This window comes from Trachypithecus francoisi, unplaced genomic scaffold (assembly GCF_009764315.1).
Source record: "Trachypithecus francoisi isolate TF-2019V2 unplaced genomic scaffold, Tfra_2.0 Contig01579, whole genome shotgun sequence".
Lineage (NCBI taxonomy): Eukaryota > Metazoa > Chordata > Mammalia > Primates > Cercopithecidae > Trachypithecus > Trachypithecus francoisi.
In genome coordinates, this window is record NW_022681442.1 from 15,218,144 (window position 1) to 15,238,850 (window position 20,707).

A 20,707-nucleotide genomic window follows, 5' to 3' on the forward strand; every position below is an offset into this window, starting at 1 on the left:
TTTTAACCTTGCAGGGGAGCCACCTCCTCATCTTCATGTGCTCCAAATACCTGTTCTTCACAGAACATCATGCTGTTCCTAAGGAGGGGTGGGAAGGGTTGCACTCTTAGGAATAAGATTCTGGGAACACCACCCTTCTTTTCTCTAATCTCTTTCCACTTGAGAAGAGTTCTCTCTCATGCTATTGTTGGCACTGGGTGAGCCCCAGATGAAGGAGGACTGAGGATTCTGTAGGGCCTACAAGTACAAACAGAATTTCGATGATCCAGTGCTTTGATGCAATTTGTACTTGCAATCTCATCTTAGACTGGGTCATTCTATAGAAATACTTGAGTTTTCTTTTGGATAAAATTGATTAGTTACGCTGGCTGTTTTTCTGTGTAATCACTTTCCTTGTCACTTGCCCTCATTGCCTGGCCACCCCACTGTTTGGTTGTATATAACCAGTGTATTAATTTCCTACTGCTTCTGCAACAAATTACCCTAAATGCGGTAGCCTAACCAATACCAATTTATTAGTGTACAGTTTTGTAGGCCATAGGTCCAACATGGGTCTCACTGGACTAAACTCAAGGAGTCAGGAGGACTGTGTTACTTTTGGAGGCCCTGATAGAGAATCTGTCTTCTTGCCTTTTCCATTTTCTAGAGGCCACTTGACTTTTTTTCTTTCTTCCTTTTTTTTTTTTTTGAGACAGAGTCTTGGTCTGTCACCAAGGTTGGAGTGCAGTGACACTATCTTGGCTCACTGAAACCTGTATCTCCCAGGTTCAAGCAATTCTCTGCCTCAGCCTCCCAAGCAACTGGGATTACAGGCGCCTGCCACCACGCCTGGCTATTTTTTGTATTTTTAGTAGAGACGGGGTTTCACCATCTTGGCCAGGCTGGTCTTGAACTCCTGACCTCATGATCCACCCATCTTGGCCACCCAAAGTGCTGGGATTACAGGCGTGAGCCACTGCGCCTGGCCCCACCTGCCTTTCTTGACTTGTGGCTTCCCTACCCATCTTCAAAGTCAGCAACACAGCATCTCTCTGCCCCTTTTTTCACCATTATAACTCTTTGGGGGAAGATTCTCCAACTTTAGGGATTCATGTGATTAGGCTGGGCCCACCTGAATAATACAGGAAAACATCCTCATCTCCAGATCCTTAATTTAATCATATCTGCAAAGTCTCATTTGCCATGTAAAGTAACCTCTTCACAGATTCCAGGGATTAGAACATGGGCATCTTGGGCAGGGGGCATTGGTCTGTGCACCATAGCCAGAAATAGAGAGTAGGTTGGACCTCCTGACCAACTGTTGGAGCAATCCTGGCTGTCTTCCTAGGCATCTCCAGCTGGAAGATGATGAAGACACCTTTAAACTTCTTTATCAGAGGCCTCTGGACTTTTGGTGGTTTGCAATGACATTTTCATCATAATTCCCTTAACTTTCTAAATCACACCATGTGGGCTTGCGAAGCCGGCCAATTGCTTACTGACTACCAGGCCCGGGAGATAATGGGAGTGGTGGGAGGAGAGTGGAAAATGAGGGCTTTGATTACCCAGGCCCTGAACAAGTCCATCTAGAAATAGCCATGTTCCAGCCAGTTCTTTTGAAACGCGAAGTCAGGTACATTTTGTAACAACTGCTATAATTTGAAGATGCCTCAAGCCATAGACTGGCTCCAGAAATGAGCTTTGTTCTTTATAGCACATTTTGCCCAAAACATAGGCACTTTAAAATAACTTGATAGCCTCTAACTGAGGAACATTCCAGAGGGCAGAGATTGTGGCATATTCATCTTTGGATATGCCCAGTACAGAGCAGGTTGCATGGCCCATTCTAAGTGCCAGAACAAGCGTGATACTTGGTACACTCTCATTTATGAGCACGTGGAGGAAATGGATCTGATGTGACAGGAGATAGAATTAAGCTCTGTTTCCCACCTGGACCCACTGTGTGCCCAGAAGAGATTAAGAACTCCTGGATATCTTGTCTCTGTTTCCATAATACACAGAACAGAGATGAGCCAATGAGACTGCCTTCTGCTTCAGTTTACTGGAGAGCTGAACAAAAGTAGATACAGGAATTTAAGATTGTCTCGTTTGAGAAGGCAGGATGCTGGTTTATATAAATCACTCTAATCTTCTATTCCTGCAGCACCCAGCAGGGAATAGTGTTTGTGGAAGGAAATAATGACAGTGTAGCTCTGTGCTTATTAAAGGCATTAGCTTTGGGATCAGGCAAACTCAAATTTGAATCATGGCTGTGCCACTTGCCAGTACTGTGACTCTGGCCACATTACTTCACCTCCACTTCTTTCTTAACTCCAAAGAGTAAGTTTGAAAAAGGCAGTAAACATAGTTCCTTGGGCATTGGCTGGCTACTGAAGCAACCAGACAGTTTGGTAGGGGTTCTTGGCTCAGCTACTTAATGATAACTATTTGATCCCTAGAGCCTACCACATCTAAGGTCCATTTCTGTTTCCTCTCTTTGGGTACAGACATACCTGTGGATTCTTTATAAAGTTCCAGCTGGGCCAGAGGTTTAGAGCTTGCTGCTGTCCTATAGGTCCTATTTGCCATGCCCTGGACATGTGGCTCAAAGAGTAATTTAGAGCAGGGGTTTCCAACCCTGGACAGTAGGAACCAGGCTGCACAGCAGGAGGTGAGTAGCGGGCAAGTGAGTGAAGCTTCATCTGTATTTACAGCCGCTCCTCATTGCTTACATTACCACCTGAGCTCCACCACCTGTCAGATTAGAGGCAGCATTAGATTCTCATAGGAGGGCAAACCCTTTTGTGAACTACACATGAGAGGGATCCATGTTGCATGCTCCTTATGAGAATCTTAATACCTGATGATCTGTCACTCTTTCCTATCACTCCCAGGTAGGACCCAGTAATTGCAGGAAAACAAGGTCAGGGCTCCCACTGGTTCTAGAAAACATTATGGTGAGTTGTATAATTATTTCGTTATGTATTACAATGTAGTAATAATAGAAATAAAGTGCACAATAAATGTAATGCCCTATGTCATCCAAAACCACTCCCCACACACACTCACATACACCCCCTGCATGTGGAAAAACTGTCTTCCATGAAACGGGTCCTTGGTGCCAAAAAGGTCGGGGACTGCCGATCTAGAGAAGGAGAAGCAAAAGCCCCTCTGAACAATACAGAGCTCAGAAATGTGGAGCTAAACGGGGAAGCCCTCACGGTGACACGCAAGGCCCCTTCTCGATGAAATCCCTTTTAGAAGAACTTTCCTTTCTGTGAATAGTGGTCTATCATCTCAGCCTCATCTTTCATCATTTTCAAAAGGCAACCCTTTGATCACGACTCTTCGAGAGTGCAGTTGACGTTTTCTGGGCCTGGCTTATTTGGGAAACATTTGTGCTTTGTAAAGACTTGGGGCATGCCAGTATTTAAAAGGCCATACTGACCATCTTCCACCCTAGTTCAAGGATCCAGTTGGCAGAGGGCAGCAAACAAGGGACCGTTTGTAGCTCCGTAATCACAGAGCAGAGGGCATTTTATAACTGCTGAGTGGACTTCAAAGTTAATTACCACTGAGAAGTCTGAATAAAATACCCCTCTAAAACCTTGGGGATCAAGAAAATTTCATTTCTTTATTTATTTTTAAAAATCAGTACTAGATCTGAAAGTACTTTGAAGGTCAGTACTAGACCAACACCATCCAATAGAAATGTATGGTGAGCCACATCTGTAATTGGACATTTTCCAGTACCATGTTCAAAAAAATAGCAACAGCACAGGTGAAATTAATTTTAATGATAATATTTAATTTCGGGTGGGTGCAGTGACTCACCCCTGTAATCCCAGCATTTTGGGAGGCTGAGGCAGGTGGATCACTTGAAGCCAGGAGTTCGAGACCAGGCTGGCCAACATGGTGAAATCCCATTTCTACTAAAAATACAGAATGAGCCGGGTGTTGTGGTGGGTGCCTGTAGTCCCAGCTACTTGGGAGGCTGAGGCAGGAGAACCGCTTGAACTCAGGAGGCAGAGGCTGCAGTGAGCCGAGATCACACCACTGCATTCCAGCCTGGACAAGAGAGCAGACTCCATCTCAAAAAAATAAATAAAAAATTTCACCCAGATCATTTAAAGTATCATTTTCCTTTTTTTTTTTTTTTTTTTTTTTGAGATGGACTCTTGCTCTGTCACCAGGCTGAGCCCAGTGGGGCGATCTTGGCTCACTGCAACCTCCCCCTCCCGGGTTCAAGCAGTTCTCCTGCCTCAGCCTCCCAAGTAGCGGGGACTATAAGCGCACACCACCACGCCCAGCTACTTTTTGTATTTTTAGTAGAGACGGTGTTTCACCATGTTGGCCAGGATGGTCTCAATCTCATGATCTCGTGATCCGCCTGCCTCGGCCTCCCAAAGTGCTGGGATTACAGGCATGAGCCACCACGCCTGGCCCCAAAATATTATTTTAGCATGTAATTTAATATAAAAAAATTATGAACAAGCAATTTTACCTTTTTTGGTGACCCAAGTTTTGAAATCTGGTGTTGGGGTTTTACTTAGATCATATTACAATTCCCACTCACCACTTTTCAAGGGCTTAGTGGGCACATGTGGCTGGGGGCTACTGTATTGAACAGCACAGATGTCCGTAGAGGCACCAGACTGTGACCCCTGAGGAGAGGAGGTGCTGTCTTTCATCTGAGCATAGTTTTCTCTAGCTATAGTGTCTAGCATCTGAGTGTGGTTCTTCAGATGTGTTCATAGGATGAAGAGCTGGATGCATTTGTGAGACTGGCTTGCCTAGCTGTATTTAAAGTGTATAGTTAAATGGATTTGAGTATATTCAGAGTTTTATATTCAGCATACAGTCAATTGTGGAGTGTTTTCATTACCTCCTTAAAAATCTGGCACATCCTTAGCTGTCACCCCCTCATCCCCTCCACCTCTAGGCAACCATTACTCTATTTTCTGTCTCTTGATTTACCAATTCTGAATATTTCATGTAAGTGGAACCATATTGTAATATGTAGTCTTTGTGTCTGGCTTCTTTCACTTAGGATCGTGATTTCAAGATTCATCCATGTTGTAGCACATATCAATACTTCATGTCTTCTCGTTGTCAAATATTATTTCATTGTGTGGATGTGCTACATTTTATTTATCCATTTGTCAGTTGATGGAAATTTGTATTATTTCCACTTTTTGGTTATTATGGCTTATGCTTCTATGAACTCTTGTGTACAGATTTTTGCACAGACATGTTTTCATTTCTCTCGGGTATATACCCAGGAGTGGAATTGCTGGATCATATGATAAACTCTATTCGTAACTATTTGAGGACCTGCCAGACTGTTTTCCAAAGTGGCTATACCATTTGACATTCCCATCAGCAGTGTATGTGCTTCCAGTTTCTCTACATAATCACCAGCACTTGTTATTATCTTTTTGAGTATAGCCATCTCTTCGTTTGTGCTGCTATAACAAACTACCAAGGCTAGGCAATTTATAAAGAACAGAATCTCTGTTCTTTCAGCTCTGGAGGCTGAGAAGTCCAAGATCAAGGCGCCAGCATGTTCGATTGCCTAGTGAGGAATGCTCTGTTTCCAAGATGGCACCTTGCTGCCATATTCTCTTGAGGGAAGGAACGCTGTGTCAACTGTGATGCTTGAAGAAGTATATGTAGAAAGGACAATTAACATTTTTTAAGCTCTGTAAGATGCTGGAATCCCTTTTTATTTTCAGGGAATTTCTGGCAAGCCTGCCACCTAAATTCTTCATGAAAATGACATTTACATTTCATGATTGTGTTGAGCCAGTGAATGATATCACACAGATTTAAAAGAATCTTAAACTGCCAAATGAACTTTCCCTTCTGTTTTGCAGAGGCACTCAGTGGGGTATGAGCTGTGGTGATCACATTTACTGCTTGTTGACTGTTCTTCACAAGGAGGGAAACGTTTTTGCTGGTGGTCCTCCCTGTGTGCAACTGAGGAGGTTTTTGCAAGGTGTTCTCAGCTCTCTGGCTACTCTCCATTTCTGAAATGTTTGACTTCAATGTAGAGGAGCCCAGCCCAGTATGTGGTCCTGCCATGCACAGTCATGACATGGGACGAGGGAGAGGGAGGAGCCACATAGGCTACTTAAGCCTGTAAGTGGGTGACTCTAGAAATTGTACTACCTTCTGGCAGAAAGGCCTGTGCTCTGAAAGATTCGTGAAATGCCTGTAGTTTACATTTAATTATTTGCTTACAACTACTTCTGAAAAATACTAGCACTTATGTGATATAGAGTGTAGGGTAATATGTCTGGTTTTAGTGTTTGTTCACATGGTAAACATTGATCCTGCTTCCAGAGAAACAAATATGACTAGGAGAATATGAATGTTCTATTGCTAGAGATGTTCTCTCACATTTTTTTCCTGGATGATATCATTCCTACAGCTGGGGGGCTAGTAGGCAGAGGGAGGAGGCTGTGATATTTTGCTGCACACCTCTGATTTTTTATTTTTGAGTTTTAGAATCCAGGCAAGTATAGTCATTCCTCGGTATCCACAGGAGATTGATTCCTGGACCCCTTATATAAAATGGTGTGGGATTTGCATTTAATTACTTGTGTATGCGCCTCCTTCTGTATACAGTTAATTTAAACTGTAGGTTACCTGTAATACATGATACAATATAAATACTATGTAAATGTTGTTATACTTTATTGTTTTAGTTTGTATTATTTTTTATTGTAGTATTATTAATTTTACTTTTTATTTTTTCAAATATTTTCAATCAATGGTTGGTTGAATCTGTGGATGCAAAACCTGTGGATATGGAGGTCTGACTGTATATTTTATTCATCATGACAAGCGCAGTTGCCAGCATGCCAAATAATTTGGTTGATCTTGATGATATCCTGCAACTTGATTTCTTATAAATCTCTGTCCAATTGCCTGCTTCTGTGAAGTGCCTTCTATGTGTCAGGCACTATGTCAAGTCTTTATTAACTTGATTTCCTGTAATCTTCACAACAGCCCCCTATCACTATTGCCCCACTGTATCAGATGGAGATGTTGAGGCTCAGAACAGAAAGATTGCTTTCCCAGTGGCAGATCCAGGGTCAAAATACAATCCCTGACTGGGCATGGTGTTTCACGCCTATAATCCCAGCACTTTGGGAGCCTCAGGGGGGCTGAGGTCAGGAGTTCGTGACCAGCCTGGCCAACATGGTGAAACCCCCTCTCTACTAAAAATAGAAAAATTAGCTGGGCATGGTGGTGGGCACCTGTAATCTCAGCTACTTTGGAGGCTGAGGCAGGAGAATAGCTTGAATCTGGAAGAGGGAGGTTGCAGTGAGCCGAGATCATGCCACTGCACTCCAGCCTGGGCGACAGGGCAAAAAAAAAAAAGAAGAAGAAGAAAAGAAAGCCCTCTGGCTGCTGCACTCATATGTGCATTGCCTGCACTGCATTACCTCCCACCTGGCTCTTTCCCCTTCTACCACCTCTCACACCCTCCTTTTCGTAAACCCAAGTAGGATGGCCCTGGATCAGGGCAGCTGCATAGATCTTTGTAGCTCAGTCATATTTCCTTGTATTGTATTATTCTCTTCTTCCTCACTCTCTTCTTGGAATTCTCATTTTTTAGTCCAGGGAGACATCCTTTCCCCATGTCCTTACCTTACCTTAGCAATTGCCATAAACCTATTGAAATAGTTGCAATCTTTTAGAAAGAGAATTTGTAAAGTTTTAAAAAAGTAAATGTGTATCTAGGCAGTTTCTGCAACTGGACCCGAAATCCACAGAGAATAAAGTTACAGAAAAAAAAAATGTGGCTGGGGATCTAGAAACATGGGGATTATTGTATTAAAAGTATTATGAACACAGGCCAGGTGTGGTGATTCACACCTGTAATCCCAGCACTTTGGGAGGCCAGGGTGGGCAGATCACCTGAGGTCAGGAGTTTGAGACCAGCCTGGCCAACATAGTAAAACCACATCTCTGCTAAAATTACAAAAATTAGCTGGGCGTGGTGGTACATGCCTGTAATGCCAGCTACTTGGGAGGTTGAGGCATGAGAATTTCTTGAACCTGGGAGACAGAGGTTGCAGTGAGCCGAGGTCACACCCCTGCACTCCAACCCAGGCAACAGAATGAGACTCTGTCTTTAAAAAAAGGTATTGGGCAACCCGCTCGGGTCCCCTTCCATGCTGTGGAAGCTTTGTCCTTTTGCTCTTCGCAATAAATCTTGCTGCTGCTCACTCTTTGGTTCCGCATCTCCTTAAAAAAAAAAAAAAAAGAAAAAAGTAGGTATTATGAACATGAATTCTCTTCTCTGCCTGGGGTGTCTTAGAAAGGATGAGGCATATTTATTTGTTCCTTCTTCCTTCCACACATCTATCAGTGGTGTATTCATTGAGAGACAGTGTAGCAAAGTGGTTAAGAGTTTGGATTCTGAAGCCAGACTGCTTGGGTTGAATTCCAGCTCACTTGCTTCCCTTTGACCTTTGGTGACTTTAGTTAACTTTTGTGGACCTGTGTGTGTGTGTGTGTGTGTGTGTGTGTGTGTGTATGTGTTTTTTTGAGTTGGAGTCTCACTCTGTCGCCCAGGCTGGAGTGCAGTGGCTTGGTCTCGGCTCACTGCAAGCTCCTCCGCCTCCCGGGTTCACGCCATTCTCCTGCCTCAGCCTCCTGAGTAGCTGGGACTACAGGCACCTGCCACCATGCCCGGCTAATTTTTTTTTTGCATTTTTTAGTACAGACGGGATTACACTGTGTTAGCCAGGATGGTCTTGATCTCCTGACCTCGTGATCTGCCCGCCTTGGCCTCCCAAAGTGCTGGGATTACAGGCAGGAGCCACCGCGCCCAGCCGGGCCTGTGTTTCTTTATCTGTAAAATGAGGATAATGAGAATAGCTACCTTTTACGGTGATTGAGAGGATTCAGGCAGTCTATGTAAACTACTTAAAATACTACCTGATGTACAGAAAAGTCTGAAAATATATTAGTTATTATTAATGTTAATATGGACTTTTATGCTCTAATATTCTGCCCTGGGCTTTGGGACTACAATGGACAGAATGTCCCTGACATCATGGTCCTTTCAGCTTAGGTGGAGAGAAAGAGAAAGAAAATAACAGGTGTATATTAGAGCACCAAGGAGATGTACAGTAGATATGGGAGCATATAGCAGGGAGTTCTAATGAAAGGTCCTGGTAGTGTTCATTATAGAACTTTAGAACTGGAAAAGATTGCAGCTATTTTCTTGTCAGCTGCTCCTTTGAAACCCAGAGTGCTTAAATGATTTAAGTTCATTCAGGTGATTTATAGTAGAGCCAGGCCGGAACCTGTACCTCCTGAAACTGAGGTCAAGCTAGAGTGTATTACATCATCAAAGCCCCTCCTAGAAATCTTGGGCCCATTTCATGATGATCAACAACGCTTGATTTTAGAGCAGCTTCTCAGAATTCAAACTTGAATTGTCTCTGGCTCCTGGGAGCTGTCCTGATGGTTATTTATGCCAAGCATCAAGTAATAATGATAATCATTGTCTTCTGTTTACTTTAAAGTTGTCCATCCTGATAATGATCACCTGGTAAAGAGAGAGATTTATTCTGCTGGCCATTTGTAAACATCCAGTTTGAATTTTGGAAACTGGGTAACCAACTTGATTAAAACCTGGATCATGCAGAGCTGGCTGAGGAATACATGTGGATAAAATGTATCATTTGACTTGGAAATGGAGATGAAAAAGCATCTTTCAGGAAGTGTATGTTGGGTGGGCAGGTTGGGGGATTAAAACCTGATTCAAGAAGGTAATAGAACCTTAAAGGTTTCAGATGGCTTATAATTTATCTGTAATGGGAAAAATACTTTACCACTGAGATAATATCTTGGAATAAATTTGAAATCACAGGCTGTATTATGGATGTGTTTGTGGGTGTATGTGAATTGCAAAGAATGAAATTTTTTTGTGAATGTAATTTAGCATGTGTAAGATGACAAATAAGCTATATGCAGTAAGAGTCCATTTGATACAATGTGTGTAATTTTAAACTTAAAATCGTCATGCTTTAGAACTGGAAGGGACCTTAGAGATCATCTAGTAGGAATCATTTTGCAAATAGAAGAACCGGAATCCCAGGGAAGGTGAGTGGCTTTGCCTGCACTGCAAACTAGAATGCAGATGTTTAGACAACTGCATTTGGAGACTTTTTACAATGTAAAGCTTGATATCCAGGGGCTCACTTTTAGTATTTTAGCAGTATTAGTTTTATGTCATTGCTAATCACAGCCATAATGTAATTTCTTCTGGAAGATGGGCCATCTCTTCAGCCCTTTGCATATATGGATACTTAATACAAATTCTTTTTGTGACTCCTAATTAATACTCCAATTAATATCCAATGATAGAAGTTTAGGAAAATTAAAGCAATGTTACTTGTCAACTTCTTTTGTTTAGGCTCTTAATGTGGCTTCTTCTGATTTCTCAGCTGATGCAAAAGAATTCAGAGGAGGTCATGTGTGCTGCTCTTTTCATAGGAAAACCCTGGTTGCTAGAGGGATCAATTTTAACATAGTTTCATATCATAGAGATTTTAATAATGCAGTCTAAAATATTTGTACATGAATTCATTAAGCACAGATTAGTCTTATTATAATTACTCAAAAAGTAATTCAATTTAAGAGAAAACATTTTAAATGGATATAAAATACACTGTGAGCTGGGAAGCCACACTGTTCTACTTTATCAGCTCTATAAAGTACTAGCAGACTCGAACATAACTTTCATAGTATACAGAATGCAATCATAAAAAGTATTATTCCTAAATCTATTTATTTATGTTCTTTCAGTAGTTAAGAGCTTTATTCCTCTGTGCTAGGAATGAGATATACTAGGGATAGGATGTTGTAAACATGGTAGGGGCTTACCAGCTCGTGTCTCTTGCACTGCCTTTCCAAGTCAGTGCAGGTTGATGGGTTACAAGCACACAGCCCAAGATTGATGTTGGTAGTACATTCCCTAGTAAATGTAGCACGAAGATTCCTTGAGGCTTTTTTTTTTATATTTTTTTCTTATCCACAAATAAAAGACATTTACTGAGCACTCTGTGCCTTCAGAGATACAACAGTGACAGGCAAAGTATTGGTCTTCATTTCTAATATGATAAAAGGTGAAGGGAGGCCCGAAGCAAGGAAAATGAGAGAACTCTCTCCAGCCTACATCCAAAACCAGGTAGAGAAGAAAAGGCAGAGTGAGATAAAAGATCTTGCAGCATTAAAGAGCGGTTGTCGTTTTTGGCTTAGAGAGCTGGAGATGCGGAGCGAGGCCTTCCGGTTAGTCCTTAAAGCTATTACCAAGGCTCACTGGGGCTCTGTTCAGTCTGAGCAACCTTAGTGTGCCTGGAGGAAGCAGGAGGGTCATGAATATTGGCCGTGTGGCTACATGGTTGCCTGAGCTGTCTGGCTTTGGAGACACAGAAAACTAATCACAGCCCCAATGTGGTGCCACTGAGGCTGAGCGGGGACTCTGGAGGAGCTCTGGACTCTGGCCATGCTCTGGGAGAGACAGACCTGCACCTGGGCAGGAAGGGGCTCTGCTTCAGTGGTTTGTTGTGCTCAAACTTTATTTAATAAAACAATGGAACCCTTTTCTCAGGCAAATTCTCCATAGAACCCCGTTATAGGGAACAGAACAGCTCTCTTTGAGTGCTGCCAATTCAGCTGCCCCCATACAGTTCCTACCTCTTTTGACCCTTACCCACCAGGGAGTGTGGCTTGAGATGCTGATCAAAGCCCGGGACAGGGCTAGCTGAGCCCCCTAAATGGTATCTTGAGACACAAAGACAAGTCCAGAGGAGACGGGCAATGTTAAAGGAATGAGTGGTACCCAAAACGAAGGTCAGGCCTTGGGTTTCTGGCCCCTCTGGGTTCTAACCACAACTCCTTAGATTGCTGGTGTTTGAAGGTAGGATGTCATTGGATCACTGATGTCAAGGCTTAAAAATAATTCATTCATAGGTAATATCTGAGAATTGATTTGGGGCTTCTGAGTGGCATATAGCTGCAAGATGACAAGAAGGAATTAGAAGGATCATTTTATTTTCATAAATTTTCCTCTCATGATTCCTTTGCAGTCCTATGCAAGCCACAGAGGTTTTTCAAATAGTAGACAACCAATAAATGTCTTTTGAATAATAATACTATAATTTATAGAAGACTTTCTGGGTGCCAGTCATCCTGTTCTCTTATAGGCAATCTCTCATTCAGTCTCCATGGCAAATTCTGTCTCCACAAAAATGACCTACTGTTACTGGCATGTTGCTGATGAAAAAAATCAAGGCTTGAGGAGATAAAATAATTTGCCCAAGATCGCACAGGTGGACATAGGACCAGCTCTGACATCAGAACCTGAGTTTTTATGACCCTGTTTCTATTGCTTATTGTTATAACATTGACTTTCACCTATTGAACATGCAGCATAAACCAACCACCATGTGCTAAGTGCTTTACATATACGCTTTTGACTGTCCTCGTAGGCATTCTGCAAGATCAATTTTATTATACTCATTCTACAAGTGAGGAAATGAAGAATCATAGAATTTAAATGGCTAGTCCAGTGTGGCTAGGATGCTGACCTTTTCCAGGATTGAACGAATATTATTTGACTACAAAGTACTTGTGCTCTGTGCTGATTAAATTATCCCACTTGATCCTCATGATATTCCTATGGTAGGGAAAAAGCTCTTCGCTACTGTTGCCATTTTATAGATAGGAATGTAACTACAACATGTTGAGTGATTACTCCGGGTGTCCATTTGGTAAGGGGTTGGGACTTGATCCCAGATCACTGAGATCCAGTGGCCATAATCCTGTGGTGCCACAGCACTGGATCAAATAAGGACTCATCCTGTCACCTTTGGAGAGCCCACCTGCAGGTTTGGACCTGAGCTTTGTCAATTGAAAACAGAACTTCCCTGGAGTGCCACGGGTACTCAACAAGTAGGGAGGCATTGATGGGCCACACTTTTCAACATAAAAAGGAAAAATTCACTCCATTCACAGAGATTTGCAGAAGAAATGTACCGACTGAATTCTCATTACTCTTCGTGTCTATGTACAGAGCTTGCTGGTTTTTTAAACTTGGTGAGGGGGGCAGCTCAGCTGATTGTGAAACTGACTTTGGTTAATGGTGAACTGACTCCATCAAGAAAGCGGCGTTCATTCCAGCTGTTTCCTTCCTCGGCCCTGGTTAGTTGAGTCCCAGTAAAATTCGCAGCGCTTTACTGTAAAAGCACTTGTACTTGAAAGAGAATTTTCTTTCTGTAGCTCAAACCACAGGAGGACTCGCAAGACAGCTGTCTCCCCAGGTGAGACTTCTTAAATGGGAGTTAAGTGCATGCATTTCAAGAAACTAAACTCTCCTCATCTATAATTTAACCTAGAAAAGAAAGCAAAATTGAGAGAGTAGTATGATTACATTGTTTGAGAACTAGTAACTTTACCTCCCCCAGTTTTATGGAAGTCATGCTCGGTTTCACTGTTTGCCATACCTTTAATACTGTGGGATGTGGGCTAAGTGTGATATTGTAATAATAGTGAGAGTTTCTCTAACCATAGTTGTGGATTATGGCTTGAAACAGTAAATTATTCCTGGCAGACTGAATGGGCAATAAGACTGCCATCCAGTTCTCCTCATAAAACAAAGCAATAGATAAATAAAGCAGAGCCAACTCACTTAACCTGCGTGGCTCTGTGCACTGCTAATTATTAACCCAGGCGCAAGAGAGGGGTTCACCCAGAGTGTAGTTAAGTCATTTTTAATCGAGGTAAACACTAGTCATGTGGATGAGTAGCACTCAAGAAAGTTTTAATCAGCAACATTTAGGAATCACCCAGCCTAATTGCCATAACTTATTAATAATAATAAATAATCAAGTCTTTTTATGGCCCCTGTCTCTGGAGGACTCAGTGCATTAAAGATCTCTAGGGTGTGAATCTCTTAGTAGCTGTGGGGGAAGGGGCGAGTATCCTTGATGCTCATTCCTAACTGAAGAAATTGGACAGCAGGGCTAAGAAAGGCAATCTGAGTTCCTTCTTTCTTATTTTCTTCCTCCCACATCTGAATCACCAACTTATACACGCCCTTTCATCTATCTATAGGACCAGAATGGCTCCAGGGGCTAGTGGGGCTGGGGAGGCGGGGCAGGCGGAAGAACAGGCTTTCCTTTGTCCACGTGAATGATTGAGGTTGGGGTTTTCTCCCTTGGGAAGTGAGTAAGAGCAGAGCTTTGTCTAAAGGAGTTCATTTCCTCTGTACCAGTGTCCCTGGTGTCCTTTGGGCTCAACCTGATTCTGGCTAGAGCAGCCACTGGCAATTCCCCACTCCATACTGGCGTGATTTCCAACTCCTGCAAGAGCAGAAAAGATGGTCCTGAGTTTTCTTCTCAGAGTAATTCTCCACAGCAACGGATGGAATGGGAAAACATTTGTTGTATATCTAACTTTACCTTCTCACCATGATAGGGGTATTAGAATATGCCTGGGTTTTCAACAAGGAAACTCGAGCTCAGCAAGTGTAATGGATGGACTCCTGACTTTGTGGTTGGTTAGATTGAAAGAAGAATATCACACTCAAATTTGAGGTCTTTTGATTTTTGTAAGTGACTACTCCCTATAGTTTAGGAGATGGGGGTGGTGGACAGGAACACCAGTGTAGCAAATGGTAAGAATATTTCAATGGCTGATATCCTTTGACATCCACAGTTTGGGAGAGGAAGTTAAAATATAGCCAATAGCACAAAAACCACCACCTTCTCCTTTATTTCCCGTTTGTCTGCCCATGAATCATGTGTGCGTGAGCCAGGATTGCCATTTCATTCTGGAAAAGTGAAATTTTAAAGAAGGTACCCAAACTATTATTAGAACAAAAAGATAATAAGAATGGAGTGATTTATACCTCAGACAACGAAAGACATAAACTTTGAGTGTTAAGTTCCAAGATAATTCATGTGCAAAATTGTTGCAATATTCATACTAATGTTTATTAAAATTTACAGTTGAATAAAACAGTGTAAAATGTAAACAAAGCTGAAAAAGAGTTTTTGGAAAAATCTAAAATAGTTACCGTGAGTTTTTAGAATAGAAGATATGAATAGTTACTCCATGTATATTTGTCTGCTAAAGCGTGAAATATACAATGGAATTGGACAGAATAAGGTCACTAAATCCCTCCCTGAATTTCCATCCTCCCTGTCCACTGATACTTTTCAGTGATTCAGTTCAGTACTGAATTTTGAAGGAAGTGCTCCTTGTCAAAACCACGCAGAGGAGGTTGAGGATTCTGGACGGACGTCGAGACTGAATCCGTATTTCAAAGACTAATCTTATTTCACTAATGTTTTCAGGGTTGGAAATTTTTGTCTGTATTCATTAGAGGGGAATGATAAATCTCTAATTTGTACTTTGCTAATAATAGTCATGAGCTTTTGTGCTTCATTAAGGTTAAATGAATCTCATGTAGTCCTGGCTCAGCCTTTAACTCCATGTGTGATCTGGAGAAAAATCTCTGAATTGTCGGGGACTCAGTTTCCTCATCTGTAAAATGAGGAGGTTGGATCAGATGAGTGCTAAGACAGACCAGCCCTCTTTCCCCCCCTCGTAGGTGGGAGCTTGTCATGCCCAGGCGGGTAGGATCCACAAAGGTGTTTAAGAGACATTGCTGTTAATCCTCAGGAGCTCATGGTCTATATAAATAACTCATTATAATAAGAGCTATAATTGCAACATGCACAAATTACTCCAGGGGCACAGAAGCGGAAACAGTGAATTCCCTCTCTGTGGGAATAAACTTCACAGTGGCTGTGACATTTGAAGGCTGAGTAGGAGGGCTCCTCCAGGTGTGCTGTCTGGTCAGAGAGTGGGTGGTGCAGACTATGGGTTCTAGGAAGCAAGTGCCTGTGAAAGCGGTATATTTAGGGAGCTGCACATGATTCTCATAGTCTCTGGGCAGTGGCATCCCACAGACTGCTGGATCAGAATTTGTACTAATGATGAATTACTGAGTTTAGAGACTACTGTACAGTGTGTATCAATTAGAGCAGAGTCAAGGTTTCCTGTAGTGGCACTGATAGGACCCATTTATATCCCAGTTGGCTTTGTTGAGTGTAAAAGAAATGGTGGTGTTTTTGCCAATTCCCTGGGAATTATGAGCCTGCAATCTGTTTTACCTGCACCACAACCACTGGCCTCAGTGTGCCCTTGGGAGTATGAACAACTCCCTGTGGGGTCACGTGTGCCCAAGTGGAGTGAAAACTGCCACCATAGATCTTCTCTTCTTGCAGGCTGTTAACCTACAAGGTGCGTGTCTCAGCCACACCACTGATGGACCCTTGGTTCTTTGTGACTCTGTAGGAGCTGATGTTTCTGGTAATGACAGAGCAAAATTAGATGTTGATGATATATAGTTCCTACTTAATTTTTAAGATGAAAATAACATTAGCTTTAAAATTTGGGTTGTAAATGTAAGGCATGTTCATTGCTAAAAATTAATACAGAAATGCTTGCATAAAATGTAAAAAAGGTAACCCTAAATTCCATCTCCTGAAAATAATCAATATTTCTGTGACCATTGTCACAGATCTCTCTTCATACAGGTACATAAATGGGCTCAGGATTATATGTGCCATTTTGCTATCTAATATTTTCATTCAAAATAATCAAGGTCTTTAAATAGCCATTTAAAACAGCTGCACAATAATCCATTGTGTGAGATATATTATATTTGGCTTGATTCCTTATTGCCAGACAATCAGGCAATATCCAGTGTCTTGCCAGTATAAACAATGTCATGAGGAACATTCATGTAGATTTCTTTTATATATTTTGTTATTTCATTAGATTAAAGTCCTAGGAGTGGTATTGTTGGGCCAAGGAGTGCATATTTAATATTTTTTATATACCGTCAAACTATCTTCTAGAAGTTTCATTCCTTTTTACAGTCCTACCATCAGAGCAGGAACTGGCTTATGTCTGAGTAGTGCTGTCTGTATCTCTGCTGGTGTTCTTTTGTCTTTAAGTTACTGAGTGAGAAAGCATGAGCAAATGAGAGTACTTTTGGAGTGAGTGGGAGGTGGTATAAACAGGGTGAACCTGAATCCACATGGGAGATGTCAAAAAGTACTCGGCATTTGTACATATGTTTATCAAAAGATATGTACGGAAATGTTCATCACAATTCCTAATTTCCAAACGTTGAGAACAACCCAATATCCACCAACAGTCGAGTGGAGAAATAAACTGTAGTATAACCCCACAGTGAAATACCACATGGCAGTGAGAATGAATGAGCTACCACGTGCTACGGTATGGATGACTCCAAAAGAAGCCAAGAAAAGAATTCATGTTGTATCATTCCATTTACATAAAATTCAAAACCAGGCCATTGAATTTCTTGTGGGGTGGTAGTTAGTGACTACTTGTTAATTTTTTTAACTAGAGAGAGAGAGAGAGAGAGTGTGTGTGTGTGTGTGTGTGTTGAGATGGAATTTCGCTCTTGTTCCCCAGGCTGGAGTGCAATGGCGTGATCTTGGCTCACTGCAACCTCTGCCTCCTGGGTTCAAGTGATTCTCATGCCTCAGCCTCCCGAGTAGCTGGGATTACAGGCACCCACCACCACGCCTGGCTGATTTTTGTATTTTTAGTAGAGATGGGGTTTCACCGTGTTGGCCATACTGATCTCAAACTCCTGACCTCAGGTGATCCTCCAGCCTCAGCCTCCCAAAGTGCTGGGATTACAGGCATAAGCCACCGTGCCTGGCCCTAGATTTGTGTTTCCTGGTGTCAGTGTAATTGGCATTTAGGGTATTTGGTAGCTTCTCAATATTTGCTGGAAAAAATACATTAATTTTTTTTAACTTTTCTAACAGACTTGTTCCTCTATGGTGTTGAGTTACTTAACTTTCTGGAGCCTCAGTTTCCCCATCTATAAAATGAGAACTATAATAAAACTTACTTTATAAGATTGTTGTGAAAGTAATATCAATATAAATAATAGCTGCTGATTTTTCTATGTTTACTGTGTACTGGGCATAGGTCTAAGCTCTTAAAATGTATGTCATCATTTGTTTAATTTTTCCCATACTTAGATCTATTTTGTGGTTTAGGGAACTGTAAGTCACAGAGTTAGTAAGTGTGAGGCCAGGACTGAAATGCAAGCAGTCTCATTCCAGAGCCTGAGCTCTTAAGCACTGCCTCCTGAATTGAAGGAAATATGCATAGAGTGCTTAGCAAAGTCAGCATATGTTATCATCATACTGTGACTTTCAACATTGTTACTAATATTTTTTTTCCTCTCTTTCTTCCCTCTCCCCTCCCCTATTTTTCTTCTCTCTTGGCAGATGTTTTTCAGCAAGGTAAGTTCACTGTTTCCTGCCTGCGTTTTCACTGGCTGTGTGCTCTTTGGGGAATATGGGTGTGGTCTGTGTGCAGAGGGTTATAGGGCTTCTCATTCTCTATGGACATGTCATGTGGGACCTCAGGGACACCGTGAGGACAGTGGCTTAAAGTGCCATCAACCTCCCTGGGCCTCTGCTGTCCAGCCTCTGCTTCTTCCTCTGCACCATGCTTTGGGGTAGGATGTAGACTGGACAGCTGGGCAGGGACACTTGGAGAGGGGTCTGTGGCTGGGCCCCGGAAGGAGGGAGGGATGCTGTGGGCGTGGTGAGGACTGAGATTCTGGAGGGAAGTCTGGGGGAAGGCCCCTGTCCGTTGGGGCTCCTGCATCTGGGTCAGCTGCTGCTCCCTGTAGCAGAGCCAGTGGAGATTTCTTTGCCAAGCAAACATGCCACTGTTGTAGAGGTGTGGCAAGGCCATGGCTGGCTGGCCACCTCATGCCTTTCAACCTCACCAACTGGGTCTGTGACTGAGATAGTGTCACCCAGGTGAGGGTGTACAGTGTCGTCTGTTTTACTGGGCAAGGTCATGTGCTCTGAGGAGCTGGAGGTGAAATCCTAACCCCACACTGGCCCATGTTTTAATCCCCACTTAGGATGCAGAGCAGTTGTGCTCTGGGGTGCAGCAGGAGACTCATGGATCATGGCCTCCTCGGACCTTCTGGATATACGTCAAGGGGGAATTGCCTTTTTAATCACAGCTTGACACTACTGGGTAAAAGTAGCAGGATATCACTGTTTGTAGTCAAGCTGGGAAATATGTTGGTAGCACACATCTGCTGTGTCTTTCTGGAATCTAAGGCTGGCTTAGAATAAAAGAGACTGGTTTAAAAATATACCCAGGCATTCCATAAATAGCTTCCAAATAATCTTACAGGCTTGGTATTTTCACAACTGTTATTTCACCCCAAACATGCAGCGTGTGTTATGGAGAATATCTGCTTTCTCTGATAGAACTGCAGTTGTGGATAACAATGAGGGTACTGTTGTGTTGTCTTTTAAGAGTCTGGAGTCATAGACTTACTTTTATAAATAATTCATAAATCCCAACAAGCTATAAGTAATAAGTTCCATTTGGCTAGAGACTAAGAGATGAGCAAAATTGAAAAGGTGTCGTGACTGTTCGTGTAATGAAAGTGCTGCTGTCAGGGCCTGTTGCTGCAGTGAGTTTTCTTCCTTGACAAACTGGGGGGTCGGTGGGGCACTCTAGGCAGATCATTTTTCTCCTGTGAACTAGAATGTAAGCAACCCCAAGCTGGATGGCATGTTTCCTCTTGAAACACGAAACATTTGAGTTTGGAAAGTCTTTCTGGAACATGTGTGTTGAGGCTCCTGGAGAATGGGGAGAGGAGAGGCTGGTGTCAGATCTGGCTTTTCTGTACACAATGGTGAGCGTTCATGGTGGTTGTAATTGGCAGAAAAAAAAAAATGGCTTACCAGACTGCCTCTGTCAAGTTTCCCTTCTTTTTTAATCAGTCATGCCATTCGATTGATGGGATTTGCCTGTCAGTAACAATGATATGCAGAGCAAAAGTTATAATCATCTACAAATCACCGGCTATGGAGACTTCATAACAACTGCCAGAGATGGAAGCTGCCAGCTACCCATTGCTCTGTGTGTCGGTGGGCAGCAGCTCCCTTATAAGGTATTACTCCGATTTCAAAGGGAAGGAACTGAACTTGCTTTTGTGAATTATTTACACGGCTCGGGCCGTATTGGACCATTTCATATGGAGACATTCTCTAAAATAATGGCAAAGAGCTCGCCTGCTGGTGCCCCTCCTTACCTTTGTTTCTGGCCATCCTGTTTATGAAAATATTGCTCTGTAAAATGTTCAGCCAGTGACAGTCACATCAGCTCTGTGTCTTACAGGCGGAATCTAAAACCGTGATCTCCACAAGGTCTTCTGTAGTTGAAACTCAGGGCCAGAATTGTACCATTAAGTTGAAATATGGGGATGATGAATTGTGCTAGAAATCCACAAGCAGAAAATGACTTAGCTTCAAATGAACAGATGCCACTGCGTTGTCTGAGGCCCATGCACACAATAGCAACATTGAGTGGCCCTGCCTTCCTGGACACGCCATGGGCATCCAGGCCCTGCTTGCTTTGACGTGGCCAAGGAGTCACGGGCAGTTGGGGGAAACACTGCTTGATAAATGTGTGCTTCTGGCAGTGAGGGAGGGAGGGAGGACTCTGCCCAGTGGAGTCCCTGCTTATTTGGGCTGCTGTGCACTGTGGCAGGCAGAAGAGGGAAGCAGGCTTGCAGCTGACAACATCAGACGTTCTCAGAGGA

At 42.6% G+C, this 20,707-nt stretch overlaps 1 protein-coding gene across 4 annotated transcripts in view; it reads left to right on the forward strand.

The window, feature by feature from the left end:
• GFRA1 (GDNF family receptor alpha 1) overlaps positions 1 to 20,707 on the forward strand; it is a 227,051-nt gene that overhangs the window by 44,459 nt on the left and 161,885 nt on the right. For 3 of the 4 annotated variants that reach the window (XM_033181704.1, XM_033181711.1, XM_033181719.1), the window contains exon 5: positions 18,357 to 18,371. The exons of the other annotated variant lie outside the window; for it this stretch is intronic. In XM_033181704.1, the coding sequence (XP_033037595.1) occupies positions 18,357 to 18,371 (15 nt within the window). The remainder of the gene's footprint in view (positions 1 to 18,356; positions 18,372 to 20,707) is intronic. 4 annotated transcript variants of the gene reach the window in all.